The sequence below is a fragment of the Eleutherodactylus coqui genome, chromosome 13 (genome assembly GCF_035609145.1).
Source record: "Eleutherodactylus coqui strain aEleCoq1 chromosome 13, aEleCoq1.hap1, whole genome shotgun sequence".
In the NCBI taxonomy this organism is placed as follows: domain Eukaryota; kingdom Metazoa; phylum Chordata; class Amphibia; order Anura; family Eleutherodactylidae; genus Eleutherodactylus; species Eleutherodactylus coqui.
This window is the reverse complement of record NC_089849.1, coordinates 127,002,760-127,021,789: the sequence shown is the minus strand read 5'-3', so window position 1 is coordinate 127,021,789 and position 19,030 is coordinate 127,002,760. Positions and strand designations below refer to the sequence as shown.

At 45.7% G+C, this 19,030-nt stretch overlaps 1 protein-coding gene across 2 annotated transcripts in view; it reads left to right on the top strand.

Moving 5' to 3' along the window:
- MRPL16 (mitochondrial ribosomal protein L16) overlaps nt 1–12,672 on the top strand; it is a 55,833-nt gene extending 43,161 nt beyond the window's left edge. For both annotated transcript variants that reach the window (XM_066588232.1, XM_066588229.1), the window contains exon 4: nt 9,390–12,672. In XM_066588232.1, coding sequence (XP_066444329.1) covers nt 9,390–9,875 — 486 coding nt within the window. In that variant the 3' untranslated portion in view covers nt 9,876–12,672. The remainder of the gene's footprint in view (nt 1–9,389) is intronic.
- Nucleotides 12,673–19,030: the final 6,358 nt, after the last annotated feature.

The following is a 19,030-nucleotide window of genomic DNA, read 5'->3' as shown; positions in this document are numbered from 1 at the left end:
GCATGGGGGCGCTGTGGAGCGGAGGTTGGCTTGTACTAATTGTATTTGTTTGCCACCACAAGCTTTCAAATTTGAAAAACATTTTTTAAAAAGTCATAACCCTAATCCACCTAATCCACATCGTACAGAATGCCCACGGGCAGGCAACACCGGGGATGGGGGGGGTTGCAGGTTGTGTATTTGCCTTGTCTATACAGGCCACATCAGGTGGTGCCTAAAATACAACAAGATAAAAAAATCACAGTACTTACCACCCAACCCTAGATACACCCTGGGCTGCTGGCTGAACTCTTGGACTGGTGCATCATGGGAGAAAGTAAGGTGACTGGTTTCAAGCATGTTGTGAGGGTGTATACTATATCTATATATATAAAATTGAATGTATGTCTGTCTGCGTGCGTGCGTGCGTGCGTGCGTGTCTGTTTGTCCTTTATGCGCTACTACACCATTCATCCGATCGCCATGAAACTTTGGGAAGTTGTTAAGTACACTCCTGGGAAGATTATAGGCATAGTACAAATATCCTACGATAAATGGCGCGCGAGCGTCGTCGAAAGTTACGCCCCCCCCCCACGTAGATCGAATAAGTAAGCCACCTGCTATTGTGATGTCATCACTGATGTCATCAACATCGGACGCCCTTGAACATGCCCCAACATGTTCTATAAAGCTGCATTGTGATGTCATTAAGGCTCTATTATGACACGTACAGCTTGGAACCACTAGAGCACGCCAGCCAATTACCATTGGAGTTGGAAGTGGGTAAACAAGTACTAGGATATCTTCCTAAGAAGCCACAGCAGCCGGATAAATTGTATGTTCCACCCAACGGCTATTTTATTCAGCCCGCAAGGGGGAAGCAGCGGCCTACAAAATCTAATTCTCTCATTTCCTGATGAGATAGATAGATAGATAGATAGATAGATAGATAGATAGATAGATAGATAGATAGACTGTATGCAATGACACGTACAGCTTGGAACCATAAATACTAGAGCACGCCAGCCATTTACAGTCAGTCTCCATTGAAGTTGGAAGTGGGCAAACATGTACTAGGCCAGTGATGGCGAACCTTTTAGGGACCGAGTGCCCAAACTACAACCCAAAACCCACTTATGTATCGCAAAGTGCCAACACGTCAGGGGGCGGGGCTTATCACAACGTATGATTTTACCCCCGTCGTTCTAAAAAGGACAAGGCTGTTTCAGAATAGACCGGGTGCAGATTCTGACTGCTTTTTGGACGCGGAAATACTGCAGAATGTCTTCAGCGGAGATTTCTGTGGAAAATTCTGCAGCATTTCCGCATCTAAAAAGCAGTCAAAATCTGCACCCGGTCTATTCTGAAAGAGCCCTGCCCATTTCTGCCACATGTACACATACCCCAGCGGTAATAGTGACACCTTCACCCCAGCGATAATAGTGACATCCCACAGCAGTAATAATAGTGACACTCCCCCCATTAGTAATAAGAGTGACATACCCCAGCGGTAAACCTCAGTGGTCGCTGCTGCCGTCATCTAGATATATAAAAACGTAGTATGTATGTATGTCTGTCTTCGCAGCAACGCGCGAACATGCCCCAACATGTTCTCATAAGCTGCATTGTGATGTCATTAAGGCTCTATTATGACACGTACAGCTTGGAACCACTAGAGCACGCCAGCCAATTACCATTGGAGTTGGAAGTGGGTAAACAAGTACTAGGATATCTTCCTAAGAAGCCACAGCAGCCGGATAAATTGTATGTTCCACCCAACGGCTATTTTATTCAGCCCGCAAGGGGGAAGCAGCGGCCTACAAAATCTCATTCAGGTAGGTAGGTTCAGTTCTTGGAGGTTGGGGAATGCTTATGGGCAAGGCCTTATGTCTCATCCCAACTCGATTATTCAATTCTAAGCGCAAAAGAATTAGCGTCCAAATTTTACGTACGGAATCTAATTCTCTCATTTCCTGATGTCATAGATAGATAGATAGATAGACTGTATGCAATAACCCTGATAGATAGATAGATAGATAGATAGATAGATAGATAGATAGATAGATAGATAGACTGTATGCAATAACCCAGATAGATAGATAGATAGATAGATAGATAGATAGATAGATAGATAGACTGTATGCAATGACACGTACAGCTTGAAACCATAAATACTAGAGCACGCCAGCCATTTACAGTCAGTCTCCATTGGAGTTGGAAGTGGGCAAACATGTACTAGGCTATCTTCCCAAGAAGCCACAGCAGCCGGATAAATTGGATGTTCCACCCAACGGCTATTTTATTCAGCCTGCAAGGGGGAAGCAGCGGCCTACAAAACCTCAGTGGTTGCTGCTGCCGTCATCTAGATATATAAAAACGAATGTATGTCTGTATGTCTGTCTTCGCAGCAACGCGCGACGGGTACGCTAGTCTATATATAAAACTAGCGTACCCGTCGCGCGTTGCTGCGAAGACAGACAGACATACATACATTCGTTTTTATATATATAGATGACGGCAGCAGCGACCACTGAGGTTTTGTAGGCCGCTGCTTCCCCCTTGCAGGCTGAATAAAATAGCCGTTGTGTGGAACATCCAATTTATCCGGCTGCTGTGGCTTCTTGGGAAGATAGCCTAGTACATGTTTGCCCACTTCCAACTCCAATGGAGACTGACTGTAAATGGCTGGCGTGCTCTAGTATTTATGGTTCCAAGCTGTACGTGTCATTGCATACAGTCTGTCTATCTATCTATCTATCTATCTATCTATCTATCTATCTATCTATCTATCTATCTATCTATCTATCTATCTATCTATCTATCTATCTATCTATCTATCTATCTATCTGGGTTATTGCATACAGTCTATCTATCTATCTCCTATCTATCTATCTATCTATCTATCTATCTATCTATCTATCTATCTATCTATCTATCTATCTGGGTTATTGCATACAGTCTATCTATCTATCTATCTATCTATCTATCTATCTATCTATCTATCTATCTATCTATCAGGGTTATTGCATACAGTCTATCTATCTATCTATCTATGACATCAGGAAATGAGAGAATTAGATTCCGTACGTAAAATTTGGACGCTAATTCTTTTGCGCTAGAATTGAATAATCGAGTTGGGATGAGACATAAGGCCTTGCCCATAAGCATTCCCCAACCTCCAAGAACTGAACCTACCTACCTGAATGAGATTTTGTAGGCCGCTGCTTCCCCCTTGCGGGCTGAATAAAATAGCCGTTGGGTGGAACATACAATTTATCCGGCTGCTGTGGCTTCTTAGGAAGATATCCTAGTACTTGTTTACCCACTTCCAACTCCAATGGTAATTGGCTGGCGTGCTCTAGTGGTTCCAAGCTGTACGTGTCATAATAGAGCCTTAATGACATCACAATGCAGCTTATGAGAACATGTTGGGGCATGTTCGCGCGTTGCTGCAAAGACAGACATACATACATACTACGTTTTTATATATCTAGATGACGGCAGCAGCGACCACTGAGGTTTACCGCTGGGGTATGTCACTCTTATTACTAATGGGGGGAGTGTCACTATTATTACTGCTGTGGGATGTCACTATTATCGCTGGGGTGAAGGTGTCACTATTACTGCTGGGGTATGTGTACATGTGGCAGAAATGGGCAGGGCTCTTTCAGAATAGACCGGGTGCAGATTTTGACTGCTTTTTAGATGCGGAAATGCTGCAGAATTTTCCACAGAAATCTCCGCTGAAGACATTCTGCAGTATTTCCGCGTCCAAAAAGCAGTCAGAATCTGCACCCGGTCTATTCTGAAACAGCCTTGTCCTTTTTAGAACGACGGGGGTAAAATCATACGTTGTGATAAGCCCCGCCCCCTGACGTGTTGGCACTTTGCGATACATAAGTGGGTTTTGGGTTGTAGTTTGGGCACTCGGTCCCTAAAAGGTTCGCCATCACTGGCCTAGTACATGTTTGCCCACTTCCAACTTCAATGGAGACTGACTGTAAATGGCTGGCGTGCTCTAGTATTTATGGTTTCAAGCTGTACGTGTCATTGCATACAGTCTATCTATCTATCTATCTATCTATCTATCTATCTATCTATCTATCTATCTATCTATCTAGCTATCTATCTAGCTATCTATCAGGGTTATTGCATACAGTCTATCTATCTATCTATGACATCAGGAAATGAGAGAATTAGATTTTGTAGGCCGCTGCTTCCCCCTTGCGGGCTGAATAAAATAGCCGTTGGGTGGAACATCCAATTTATCCGGCTGCTGTGGCTTCTTAGGAAGATATCCTAGTACTTGTTTACCCACTTCCAACTCCAATGGTAATTGGCTGGCGTGCTCTAGTGGTTCCAAGCTGTACGTGTCATAATACAGCCTTAATGACATCACAATGCAGCTTTATAGAACATGTTGGGGCATGTTCAAGGGCGTCCGATGTTGATGACATCAGTGATGACATCACAATAGCAGGTGGCTTACTTATTCGATCTACGTGGGGGGGGGGCGTAACTTTCGACGACGCTCGCGCGCCATTTATCGTAGGATATTTGTACTATGCCTATAATCTTCCCAGGAGTGTACTTAACAACTTCCCAAAGTTTCATGGCGATCGGATGAATGGTGTAGTAGCGCATAAAGGACAAACAGACACGCACGCACGCACGCAGACACGCAGACACGCAGACACGCACGCAGACACGCACGCAGACAGACATACATTCAATTTTATATATATAGATGGGATGTATATTTGTACCACCATAACTCATGAATGCCTGGAGCAATTTCAACCAAACTTGGTACATGGATAACATCCCATGGGGACAAATTTGGGGCTGTCTTATCACCACCCCCCCACTCCCCCTGAGGGAGGGATGCTGGAATTGCATTTGAGCACAGACAACCTCCTCCTCCTCATACACTAATCTATGACACAGACGACCTCCTCATACACTAATCTATGACACAGACGACCTCCTCATACACTAATCTATGACACAGACGACCTCCTCATACACTAATCTATGACACAGACGACCTCCTCATACACTAATCTATGACACAGACGACCTCCTCATACACTAATCTATGACACAGACGACCTCCTCATACACTAATGTATGACAGACGACCTCCTCATACACTAATGTATGACAGACGACCTCCTCATACACTAATGTATGACAGACGACCTCCTCATACACTAATGTATGACAGACGACCTCCTCATACACTAATGTATGACAGACGACCTCCTCATACACTAATGTATGACAGACGACCTCCTCATACACTAATGTATGACAGACGACCTCCTCATACACTAATGTATGACAGACGACCTCCTCATACACTAATGTATGACAGACGACCTCCTCATACACTAATGTATGACAGACGACCTCCTCATACACTAATGTATGACAGACGACCTCCTCATACACTAATGTATGACAGACGACCTCCTCATACACTAATGTATGACAGACGACCTCCTCATACACTAATGTATGACAGACGACCTCCTCATACACTAATGTATGACAGACGACCTCCTCATACACTAATGTATGACAGACGACCTCCTCATACACTAATGTATGACAGACGACCTCCTCATACACTAATGTATGACAGACGACCTCCTCATACACTAATGTATGACAGACGACCTCCTCATACACTAATGTATGACAGACGACCTCCTCATACACTAATGTATGACAGACGACCTCCTCATACACTAATGTATGACAGACGACCTCCTCATACACTAATGTATGACAGACGACCTCCTCATACACTAATGTATGACAGACGACCTCCTCATACACTAATGTATGACAGACGACCTCCTCATACACTAATGTATGACAGACGACCTCCTCATACACTAATGTATGACAGACGACCTCCTCATACACTAATGTATGACAGACGACCTCCTCATACACTAATGTATGACAGACGACCTCCTCATACACTAATGTATGACAGACGACCTCCTCATACACTAATGTATGACAGACGACCTCCTCATACACTAATGTATGACAGACGACCTCCTCATACACTAATGTATGACAGACGACCTCCTCATACACTAATGTATGACAGACGACCTCCTCATACACTAATGTATGACAGACGACCTCCTCATACACTAATGTATGACAGACGACCTCCTCATACACTAATGTATGACAGACGACCTCCTCATACACTAATGTATGACAGACGACCTCCTCATACACTAATGTATGACAGACGACCTCCTCATACACTAATGTATGACAGACGACCTCCTCATACACTAATGTATGACAGACGACCTCCTCATACACTAATGTATGACAGACGACCTCCTCATACACTAATGTATGACAGACGACCTCCTCATACACTAATGTATGACAGACGACCTCCTCATACACTAATGTATGACAGACGACCTCCTCATACACTAATGTATGACAGACGACCTCCTCATACACTAATGTATGACAGACGACCTCCTCATACACTAATGTATGACAGACGACCTCCTCATACACTAATGTATGACAGACGACCTCCTCATACACTAATGTATGACAGACGACCTCCTCATACACTAATGTATGACAGACGACCTCCTCATACACTAATGTATGACAGACGACCTCCTCATACACTAATGTATGACAGACGACCTCCTCATACACTAATGTATGACAGACGACCTCCTCATACACTAATGTATGACAGACGACCTCCTCACACACTAATGTATGACAGACGACCTCCTCACACACTAATGTATGACAGACGACCTCCTCACACACTAATGTATGACAGACGACCTCCTCACACACTAATGTATGACAGACGACCTCCTCACACACTAATGTATGACAGACGACCTCCTCACACACTAATGTATGACAGACGACCTCCTCACACACTAATGTATGACAGACGACCTCCTCACACACTAATGTATGACAGACGACCTCCTCACACACTAATGTATGACAGACGACCTCCTCACACACTAATGTATGACAGACGACCTCCTCACACACTAATGTATGACAGACGACCTCCTCACACACTAATGTATGACAGACGACCTCCTCACACACTAATGTATGACAGACGACCTCCTCACACACTAATGTATGACAGACGACCTCCTCACACACTAATGTATGACAGACGACCTCCTCACACACTAATGTATGACAGACGACCTCCTCACACACTAATGTATGACAGACGACCTCCTCACACACTAATGTATGACAGACGACCTCCTCACACACTAATGTATGACACAGACGACCTCCTCACACACTAAGGTATGACACAGACGACCTCCTCACACACTAAGGTATGACACAGACGACCTCCTCACACACTAAGGTATGACACAGACGACCTCCTCACACACTAAGGTATGACACAGACGACCTCCTCACACACTAAGGTATGACACAGACGACCTCCTCACACACTAAGGTATGACACAGACGACCTCCTCACACACTAAGGTATGACACAGACGACCTCCTCACACACTAAGGTATGACACAGACGACCTCCTCACACACTAAGGTATGACACAGACGACCTCCTCACACACTAAGGTATGACACAGACGACCTCCTCACACACTAAGGTATGACACAGACGACCTCCTCACACACTAAGGTATGACACAGACGACCTCCTCACACACTAAGGTATGACACAGACGACCTCCTCACACACTAAGGTATGACACAGACGACCTCCTCACACACTAAGGTATGACACAGACGACCTCCTCACACACTAAGGTATGACACAGACGACCTCCTCACACACTAAGGTATGACACAGACGACCTCCTCACACACTAAGGTATGACACAGACGACCTCCTCACACACTAAGGTATGACACAGACGACCTCCTCACACACTAAGGTATGACACAGACGACCTCCTCACACACTAAGGTATGACACAGACGACCTCCTCACACACTAAGGTATGACACAGACGACCTCCTCACACACTAAGGTATGACACAGACGACCTCCTCACACACTAAGGTATGACACAGACGACCTCCTCACACACTAAGGTATGACACAGACGACCTCCTCACACACTAAGGTATGACACAGACGACCTCCTCACACACTAAGGTATGACACAGACGACCTCCTCACACACTAAGGTATGACACAGACGACCTCCTCACACACTAAGGTATGACACAGACGACCTCCTCACACACTAAGGTATGACACAGACGACCTCCTCACACACTAAGGTATGACACAGACGACCTCCTCACACACTAATGTATGACACAGACGACCTCCTCACACACTAATGTATGACACAGACGACCTCCTCACACACTAATGTATGACACAGACGACCTCCTCACACACTAATGTATGACACAGACGACCTCCTCACACACTAAGGTATGACACAGACGACCTCCTCACACACTAAGGTATGACACAGACGACCTCCTCACACACTAATGTATGACACAGACGACCTCCTCACACACTAATGTATGACACAGACGACCTCCTCACACACTAATGTATGACACAGACGACCTCCTCACACACTAATGTATGACACAGACGACCTCCTCACACACTAATGTATGACACAGACGACCTCCTCACACACTAATGTATGACACAGACGACCTCCTCACACACTAATGTATGACACAGACGACCTCCTCACACACTAATGTATGACACAGACGACCTCCTCACACACTAATGTATGACACAGACGACCTCCTCACACACTAATGTATGACACAGACGACCTCCTCACACACTAAGGTATGACACAGACGACCTCCTCACACACTAATGTATGACACAGACGACCTCCTCACACACTAAGGTATGACACAGACGACCTCCTCACACACTAAGGTATGACACAGACGACCTCCTCACACACTAAGGTATGACACAGACGACCTCCTCACACACTAAGGTATGACACAGACGACCTCCTCACACACTAAGGTATGACACAGACGACCTCCTCACACACTAAGGTATGACACAGACGACCTCCTCACACACTAAGGTATGACACAGACGACCTCCTCACACACTAAGGTATGACACAGGCGGCGACCTCCTCCTCCTCATACACTAATATACATATATATTCTACACAAATTCTTTTCATGTCTAAAAATAAAATGCACGGACCGTGCCAGGTACTCAGCTGGTATGTTATGAATCTGGTTCTGATCCACTTTACACTCCTATTGAGAATCCTGTGGATTCTAAGTCAACCTTGGTCTTTACAGGCATCTACTGACATTGTGCTGCAATGGAAACGTGTCTTTGTATTGTGCTGACTGTTTTCTTCTTGGCACAGGCTATGGGAGGTGGATACTTACATTGGGGTCACTTTGAAATGATACGTTTGACTTTAAATCGGAAATTTGACCTCAAGACAACCTTCAGCAACTGGCTGATAGAAGCTCCTCACAAACCCATAACACGTAAAGGACTTGGCCAACGCATGGGTGGTGGAAAGGGTGCTGTAGACCATTATGTCACACCCGTGAAAGCCGACCAGCTCATTGTGGAAGTTGGAGGGCGCTGCGAGTTTGCCGAGGTCTTGCCAGTGCTAACTCAAGTGGCCAATAAGCTTCCATTCCCAGCCAAGGCCGTGAGCCGAGAAACCTTGAAACAGTTACAGGAGGAACAGGAGGAGAAGCAAAGAAACAACCAGAACCCATGGACCTTCGAGCGCCTGGTGACGAGTAACATGATGGGCTGCCGGAGATATCTTAGCCCCTTTGACTTGCATTACAAGGGCAGATACTGGGGCAAGCGCCTTATGAAGCATCGCGTCTGAAGAGGCTCTTCGCAACGTGCCGGTGCCTCCAGTTATAGGGGAATGACTTCTGCGGGCCGCTTGTCTGTAATACATGACACAAAGACTGAAACCTGCCGTTAAGCCGATCGTAGAGCTTCCTGTTGGGTGTTTTGTTTTCTTCCACGGACGCCCTGATCACATTGTCGCTGATGCTATAAACCGCAGTATTCGTCAGACGCAAAATGGGAATTTAGGATCAAAAATCTAATGTGCTGTCAGACCCCTGGATATACAATAAATCAGTGTGTTATCAGACCCCTGGATATATAATAAATCAGTGTGTTATCAGACCCCTGGATATACAATAAATCAGTGTGTTATCAGACCCCTGGATATATAATAAATCAGTGTGTTATCAGACCCCTGGATATATAATAAATCAGTGTGTTATCAGACCCCTGGATATACAATAAATCAATGTGCTGTCAGACCCCTGGATATATAATAAATCAGTGTGTTATCAGACCCCTGGATATACAATAAATCAGTGTGTTATCAGACCCCTGGATATATAATAAATCAGTGTGTTATCAGACCCCTGGATATATAATAAATCAGTGTGTTATCAGACCCCTGGATATACAATAAATCAATGTGCTGTCAGACCCCTGGATATATAATAAATCAATGTGCTGTCAGACCCCTGGATATACAATAAATCAATGTGCTGTCAGACCCCTGGATATACAATAAATCAATGTGCTGTCAGACCCCTGGATATACAATAAATCAATGTGCTGTCAGACCCCTGGATATATAATAAATCAATGTGCTGTCAGACCCCTGGATATATAATAAATCAATGTGCTGTCAGACCCCTGGATATATAATAAATCTAATGTGCTGTCAGACCCCTGGATATACAATAAATCAGTGTGCTGTCAGACCCCTGGATATACAATAAATCAGTGTGTTATCAGACCCCTGGATATACAATAAATCAGTTTAGTAAAATTGTTTTACTCCAGCGGCTTCCGATAACGCCTCTTTTGGCGGCAATGACATTTTACGTATAACAGTCTTTATACGCCACAGGGCATTCTCTTTCTAGTTTTCTTAGGTCCCCCTTTATCTTGGAGAAGACCACCTTGTTGGGGTCCACAAACCTGGACTACTTCCAACATCACAGAGGCTGTAGCACTTGTAATCGCCAACCATCGTTAAAGGGGCGAAGATGGTTTACGATGTGTACAGCTGATTTAGTCTCTGTTAAAGGGGTTTGTTGGAGATGTCTGCGCCCCCCCCCCCCCCACACTGAATGCCGGCCATCATATGAAAATCAATGAAAAGTAAACAAAAGTTAAAGATTTAGCTGCCCTCGTGGATCGGATGGATCGGATCCATCGGGGCAACTGAAAGTACTTACCCCCCCGTCCTCTGCGAATTCCCGCTGCGTTCTGGCCTCCTGGTCCTGACGGCGCCTTCTGCTACCAAATGTAGCCAAGAGCCTGCAGATTTCACGGGGGAAGGGCACGGTACGCGGTCCCAGGTCACGTGATCGCTGTTTTCAAATAGAAAACGTTGATCATGTAAAACTATAAAAAAAAAAAAAGTTAGTTTCACCTCCCATTACGGATCCGATGCATGAGGGGAGGTGAAATTACTTACCTAAGGCCTCCAGCGACGTTCCCCAACGGGATCTGCAAAATAGCGGGTGCGAGTGCAGAAGGACCCAGGAAATGTAAGGTCTCCTTGCTCCTGAGTGCTACAGGTAGCCGAGAGCCTGGAACGCTGACTGAAGGCCGCGGCGAACGTCCCCAGTCACATGTAATGGCGATTACATAAATGTTAAAACACAGTTGAAGTTTAATGCTCCTTTTGATTTGGGCCCCATTGTGCATACACAGATACGATCAAGGCCACAACGGGTATGTCTCTGAACACGGGACAAACGGGGGGGATCCATTTTGGGGTGAAAGTCTTCATTCTTATGTGCGCTGTACAAGAAAAACTGGTTTTAAAATGACAGAATTGCCAATGAAAATCCTTCAGCTTTGCTTAGATTGATTCAAAAACTGTGGGGTCAAAATACGCAGAACACCCCTAGAGGAATTCGTTAAGGGGTCTAGTTTTCAAAACGGGTCATTTGTGGGGGTTCTTCATCATTTTAGCATCTCAAGGGCTCTACAAGGGGGCAATGGGGCCTAAATCACCTTCACAATGTCTGTTCTGAAAGCCCCCGGCTGCTGCTTTCAGTTTGGGCCCAGTTGTGCAGCCAGACATCATATTAGGGCCACAATGGGTATTTTTCAGAACGCAGGGCAAACAGGGGATCCATTTTGGGGTGCAAATCCTCACTTTCACGGCCACTAGAGGAAAAAATCCTGTCTTTTAAATAACATAATTGCAAAAATATAAAATTTTATTTTTTCACCTCTAAATTGCATTATTCCTGAAAAGAAACGGTGGGATCAAAACACTCCTACCCCCCCCCCCCCCTCAGTGAGTACATTAAGGGGTGTAGTTTGTAACATGGGGTCATGTGTGGGGTATCCATCATTCTGACACCCATGAGCCTTTCCAATCTTGGCTTGGTGCAGAAAAACAACAATTTTTTTTTGTTACATTTTGTACGTCTGCTAAATGGTTAAAAAACTGAAAGCCCTTTCAATGTGCGTCCAGAAAAGTAAACAGATGGAAATATACAAGTCAAAAATCCGTACAGTATGTTTGCACATATTTGAAATATTGCAGTTGCAATTGTGAAAAATTCACAATTTTTTTCAAAATTTTCCCAGTTTTGATGCTTTTAATAAATATATACAAATCTATTGTCTATTTTTACCACCTCACTGAAGTACAACATGTGGCGAAGAAACATCAGAAGCACTTGGAGATGCAGAACCTTTACGGAGTTATTCCATGTTAGTGACACATGGCAGATTTTCAAAATTTGGCGGGGTCATTAAGGCACAAACAGGTTTGGTCACTAAGGGGTTAAGTGGGCCATACATGCAAGTCTTCTGATTTTTGGCCAATGGTCAGACTATTTGCCAAAAATGTGATCGGTTGGGTTGGACTTTCCTCAGTCAGGGTCAGCTGACCGTATATGGGGTGACTGGCCGACTCGGCACTCAGTGTAGTCCGGCATGTTGGTAGGATAATTCGTGCGAACCGCCCCGTGCCGTGCCTGGCCAATCAGAAGCTTATTTTGGGCAGCTTTACCTATTCTTGTAATACTGTCTGATAATGAGATGATTGCTGGAAGGTTTTCTCCACAGGTCCGAGCGTGCTGGACTGATGAGGCTCAGTGTGAAAAGGGGGAGACTTCAAGATTTTCTTAACCCTCTCCAATCCAATTTCCCGCCACCCGCACGCTCTCCAGCTCTTATTTATTTTGGGTGGGAAATCCCGTTGTGGATTCCTTGGAATTACTCAACAAACGCGTGGAAATGACCTATCGTGCTCTGGCACTGCGTTGGAAAGGGTTAATATACATAGGGACAACGGAAAAAAAATATATATATATATTTTTTTTTAGCATACAGACTTGATTTCTCCTCTTGATGATCACTTATAGGCTATACATTTCTGAGAGTTCCACAAATAAACCTGCTGGGCTATCTTAGAACATCTTGCAGAATTTAACCTCTCAACCGCCGTTTGCCGGCTGTGTCTGAGTTCCATGATGTTGCTGCTCGTAGACGGCTGACGCCATGACGCCAGACATGTAAGGGTTGTGACAGCCAGTGCCAGCGGTCAGGGGGTTAATGGGTCATCGGGCCCTGAGACAGGATCTGCCCATCCAGCATTTCGGGTAGCAGGCCTGGTGACGCTGGACTTCTCTACTGTGTTTGTAGCGGGAGGAGTTGATCATTTGTTTCCTTTGCTTCATATTCCCTGACCTCGGCTCTGACCATCTACGCTGCTGAAATGGAAGGTGAACAGAAGATTGGTGCGTGGTATCCATAGATTGCGGTTCGGTCAGTCCCATGTATTTTGGATAGTCTCCACCACAATATAATTAGCAGAATCTGCAAAGAAAATGACCTGTCGGCGCCTCCTAGAGGTTTCCCGGCTCTGGAGACCTACATCACCCTAATACCGGGTGACGTGGCTGATTTTTAGGTCTGACACCGATCAGCCTTGATACCTGACTTCTGCTCTCTGAGGTTGCAGGGAGTCCAGTTATTTTACCATGTAAACCAAGCATACTGTAAGGTCTGCCCCTGCAGAGGGAACACAATGGTACCTTTTTTCTCCCTCAGTCTCTTGCAAGAGGGAGAACCCCAGAAGTTTTTCCTGCGTGTTATGTTAGACCATCCAATGGGTGGTTCACCTCTCGGAGCGCTCCTTGCACTCTTTATTCCTCTTCCACCAAAAATACCCCCTTGATCACTGATTGACGGATCCAGCTCTGGCTGCTTGAGATGCCATGTGTTCCACATGCAGCATGCCAATGCTGCACCAAGGGGGGGGGGGCATGTGTTGTGGCATCTTGGTCTGGAATGATGTTGCACACACTCCGTCCATGGAATGTACCACGTCTCCACCGGCCAGAGCAGAAGTCGGCAATCAGCAATCCAGGGGGTGTTTTTAGTGAATGAGGGAGAAAGCTTGGACCGCTCAGTGGACGGTTCTCCATTTATTAACACACCGCGCAGGAAGCCCTTTCGCAAATAAATAAAGGTGATGCTTCATTCAACCTGCAGTTGCACAAGTTGGGAGGCCAGAAAAGTGGCAGATGAGATTTAGGATGCCTGTCCACGGGCGTTGCGATATCCTGTGGCGGATATCTCTATGATTCTCCGCTCGTGGATAGGGGGGCTGCGCTTTCCATAGCAGCGCTATGGAAAGCGTTCCCCCGTGGTCGGATTATCGCTGTGGGGAATGCAGTAAAAATTTGCTTGTGGACAGGAGCCCTTAACATGGAGAAGGACTTGGGGGTTTTAGTTAACTGTAAGCTTAACTGGAGGAACCAGTGTCAGGCAGCTGCTGCAAAGGCAGATAGGATCATGGGGGCATCAGGAGAGGTCTAGGGGCACATGATGAGAACATTGTTCGTCCTCGTTACAAGTCACTGGGCAGACCACAGGGAATATTGTGCAGTCTGACCAGTGACTTGGTTAGACCCAGATGACCTGGTAGACCTCCCTGAGGGCTCCTGCACACTGGTGAGAGCGATATCAGGATGTGATTGACGCCCCAATGTCGCTCTCACAACCCTTCTTGAAGCCCTGGATGTGAGGTGGTCCCGCCGGGGCTGGCACAGATACTGTTCTTCTCCCATTGATTTCAATGGGGCCGGTGGCAGCAAAAAAATGAAATAAAAAAGAGCCCCTCCCCGTAGTAGCGCTGTCCTCTCCGGCGCGTCTTCATGCAGGTCCCCGGCACTCTGCTGCTGCTCTTCTGGCCGCAGATTGAAACATTCCGCCTCCTGAAGCGCTGCCTCTGAATGGATAGCGGCGATCGCATGAAAGTGTAAAACAAAAAGTTAAATAAAGTTTGTTTCATCTCCCCTCCCAGATAACATCCATGAGGGGAGATGGAATTACGTACCTAAGGCCCCCAGAGTTAGTCAGGGACCTTAACCCGGCTTCTGCGCACGCGCCCGTCGCCAAAATGATGGACGCATGCGCAAAAGTCGTGGATTGCCAGGGTATTTTAAAATCTCCCAGTTCCTGGCTAACGTAGCTGAGAGCCTGGAGATGTCACAGCGGCTGCGATGCACAGTCCCCGGTCACGTGATTAACGCTGTCCAATGGATAATGGGGATCATGTGAAAGTCAAAAAAAAGTTAACATTTCACCTACCGTCACGGATCCAATCTGTGAGAGCAGGCGAAATTACTTACCTAAGGCCTCCGGCGATGTCTTTATCCGCAGACCTCTCCCCAGCTTTGGCACATGAGCTCGTCAGCAAAATGGCGAGCTGTCCGCGGTCACATGATCACCGTTATCCAATGAACAATGGTGATCACGTAAAGTAAAAAAACAGTTGAACTTCAATGCCCCTTACGAATTGGTCTCCATCGTGCATCCAGACATAAGATTGGGGCCACAATGGGTATGTCTCTGAACACGGGACAAGCAGGGGGATCCATTTTGGGGTACAAGTCTTCATTCCTAGGTACGCTGTATAAGGAACACTGTTTTTAAAATGACACAATTGCCAAAAAAATGAAACTCATAATTTTTTCCTTCTGCTTTGCTTAAATTTATTCAAAAACTGTGTCGTCAAAATACACCGTACACCCCTAGGTGATTTAGTTAAGGGGTCTAGTTTTCAGTATGGGGTCATTTGTGGGGGTTCTCCATCGTTTTGGCAACACAAGGCTCTACAAGTGGGCAATGGGGTCTAAATCACCTTCAAGCAAAATGTCTGATCTGAAAGCCACCCGCTGCTCCTTTCATTTTGGGCCCCGTTGTGCATCCAGACATCAGATTAGGGCCACAATGGGTATGTTTCTGAACATGGGAGAAACAGGGGGATCCATTTTGGGGTGTAAATCCTCATTTTCATGTTCATTATAGAAAAAAAAATCCTGTCTTTTAATTGACATATTTGCTGAAATATGATTTTTTTTTCTCCTCTAAATTGCATTAACTCCTGAAAAAAACTGGGGTGAAAATCCTCCTGACCCCCTCAGTGAATATATTAAGGGGTGTAGTTTGTAACATGGGGTCATTTGTGGGGTATCTATCATCCTGACACCCATGAGCCTTTACAATCTTGGCTCGGTGCAGGAAAACAAAATGTTCCTCAAAATGTTAATAATTAATGTTAAATTTGTCCGTCTCCTAAATGGTTAAAAAAACTAAAGTTTTTCCAATGTGCTTCCAGAATAAAGTAAACAGATGGAAATATATACATCTTATCAAAAATTAGTACAATGTGCTTGCACATATTTGAGATATTGCAGTTAAAAATGTGAAAAAAATTTCAATTTTTAATTTTTTTCCCCGAACTTTGGTACTTTTAATAAATATACACAAAAACTAACGGTCTATTTTTACCACCTAAATAAAGCACAATATGTGTCAAAAAAAACATGTCAGAATCCCTGGGATATACAAAGCCTTTACGGAGTTATTGTATGTTAAGTGACACAAGGCAGATTTCCAAAATTTGGCTCTGATGTCCTTGAGGCCGGTTTATGGTCCTTGGTGGTAGCAGTGCTCACTGCATCTAATCCCACAGAGGCACAGGAGCCGCCTGCATGCACCAACTCCAGTCATCGGAGCGCCGGGGCTTACAGACGTGTCAGCTATGTACTGGCCTTCATAGGTATGTATACACACACGTGCTGTTTGTCTTTGCTCTACCAGTTAACCCCTTCCTGCTCCGGTCCTTTTTTCATTTTTATTTTTTCTTTCCTACCTTCAAAAAAAAAAACAAAACCCACTTTGTATTTCTCTAGCTCCGTCCCTCCGGGGCTACATGAGGGGTTTGGGTTTTGCTAGACAAGTTGTATTTTCAGTGGTATCATTTAACCTATTTGTAAGCCTTTTAAAAATTTCTAAGTGGAGCGAAATGGGGGTAAGGGGCGGGGCCAACTTTAGAGGATTTCAGTTGTACTAAAAAAAAAATCTTTACAGTTGGCTTCTTGTCTGCGCTGACATCCTGCAGTTTTCGTTATCCCGTCACTCATCGTTGTCTTTCAGCCTGCTAGGGATGAGCCTTATCAGGGATTCACAGCGGGATACAGCTGATACTATTGGTTCATCCCGCTCCCTGATGACAGGCGGGGTATGAAGAACAGAGCGGTCCAGCTGCATTCTCCATACCCCGCTCGGAGCGCTCAGCTGTATAACAGCCAGTCGCTCTGTACAGAAAACAGCTGGATGCAGAAGACAAGCGGGGACACTCCGCTTGTCTTCTGCATCCTCCGCTCGGAGCGCTCGGCTGTATATCAGCCAGGCGCTCGGAGCGGAGAACAGCTGGATGCAGAAGTCCCGCAAAATCCTTTTAAATGCCATTGTGGCCAGGTATCAGCTGTCAGAGACACTGAACATTCTTTGAGTAGGGAGCGGACTCTACTCCCGAGCCCACCACCTGCACCAACACCCAGCGCCTGCTGTACATGGATGTCAGATGTTGGGAAGGGGTTAACATTCTCTGTTTGATCATGGTAGTTGGCTTTTCTTCTTTGTTGGTGCCGTAGCCTATCCACGCTTATCTACTCTTCCTATTAGGGCTCCTTGACACTGGCGATAGCGATATCGCTGCCACAAAAGCGCAATGAGATGTTTGAGCGTCAGCAATGCTTTTTCTTGCAAAGACATCACTGCCACTGGCGATTTTATCTTGTTTTCTTCACGCGATTTTGCCGTGATTTTTTTAATGCAGAAGTCAATAGGACTTCCTAATGTTACAAACGCCTCGCAGAAGATGGCGCTTTACCATGCGATAGAAAGGAGGCTGATAAAAAAACCCGCAAAATGCAGAAAGATGGGACATGCTGCAATTTATTTTTCCTCGCTATCTCGCATGAGTGAAAACATCGCAAATGTGAAGGAAACCACCGAAAATCATTGGTTTCATAATTCTGCGTTTTCACTCACTCTTGCAGCGCACGAAAATCACACAATTTTCCCTCTCGTCTCCACGACAGCACCAGCTGAGAGGACAGGAAGCACACAAGAAGTTTAAAGCTCCCCCCTCCTCAGTATTTCCCTGTCCTGTCAGAGGAAGGTTATCCGAGAGGTGCTGGGAGCTCTCTGGGTTCCCAGATGGGAGTAGCAGGGATGAGATCAGCCCCCCCTTCCTGAGCGTCTGCTTCAGTCGGCTTTGGCAGAAAGGCAGCCCTTCCAGGCCCATTCCTTCCCACCGCGGACCGTAGAAGGGGCTAAGTGTGGGGCCGTACCTGGCCTCTCCTGCTCGCCGGGCGCTGCGTCTCCCTGCCTTGGACCCGGTTATCCAATGTGCTTCCTGCATGAGGAGACGACCACAAGAATACCACAAATTACTGTGCGAGATCTGTATAGCCCGGCCGGTTAGAGGGAGTCAGCAGTCTTTATGGGAATATTAAGATGCTGGTGATGGATGAAGTCTGCCCCGCCTCTCATGGGGTGACTGCCTCCTCTACACCTACTACTCGGGTAGCTAAGAGACTTTGTACCAGAGGGGTAGAGTCCAACTCTTAGGCTTTCAGAGTTCAAACAGGAGGGTGTGACTAGGGATTCCTCAGATGA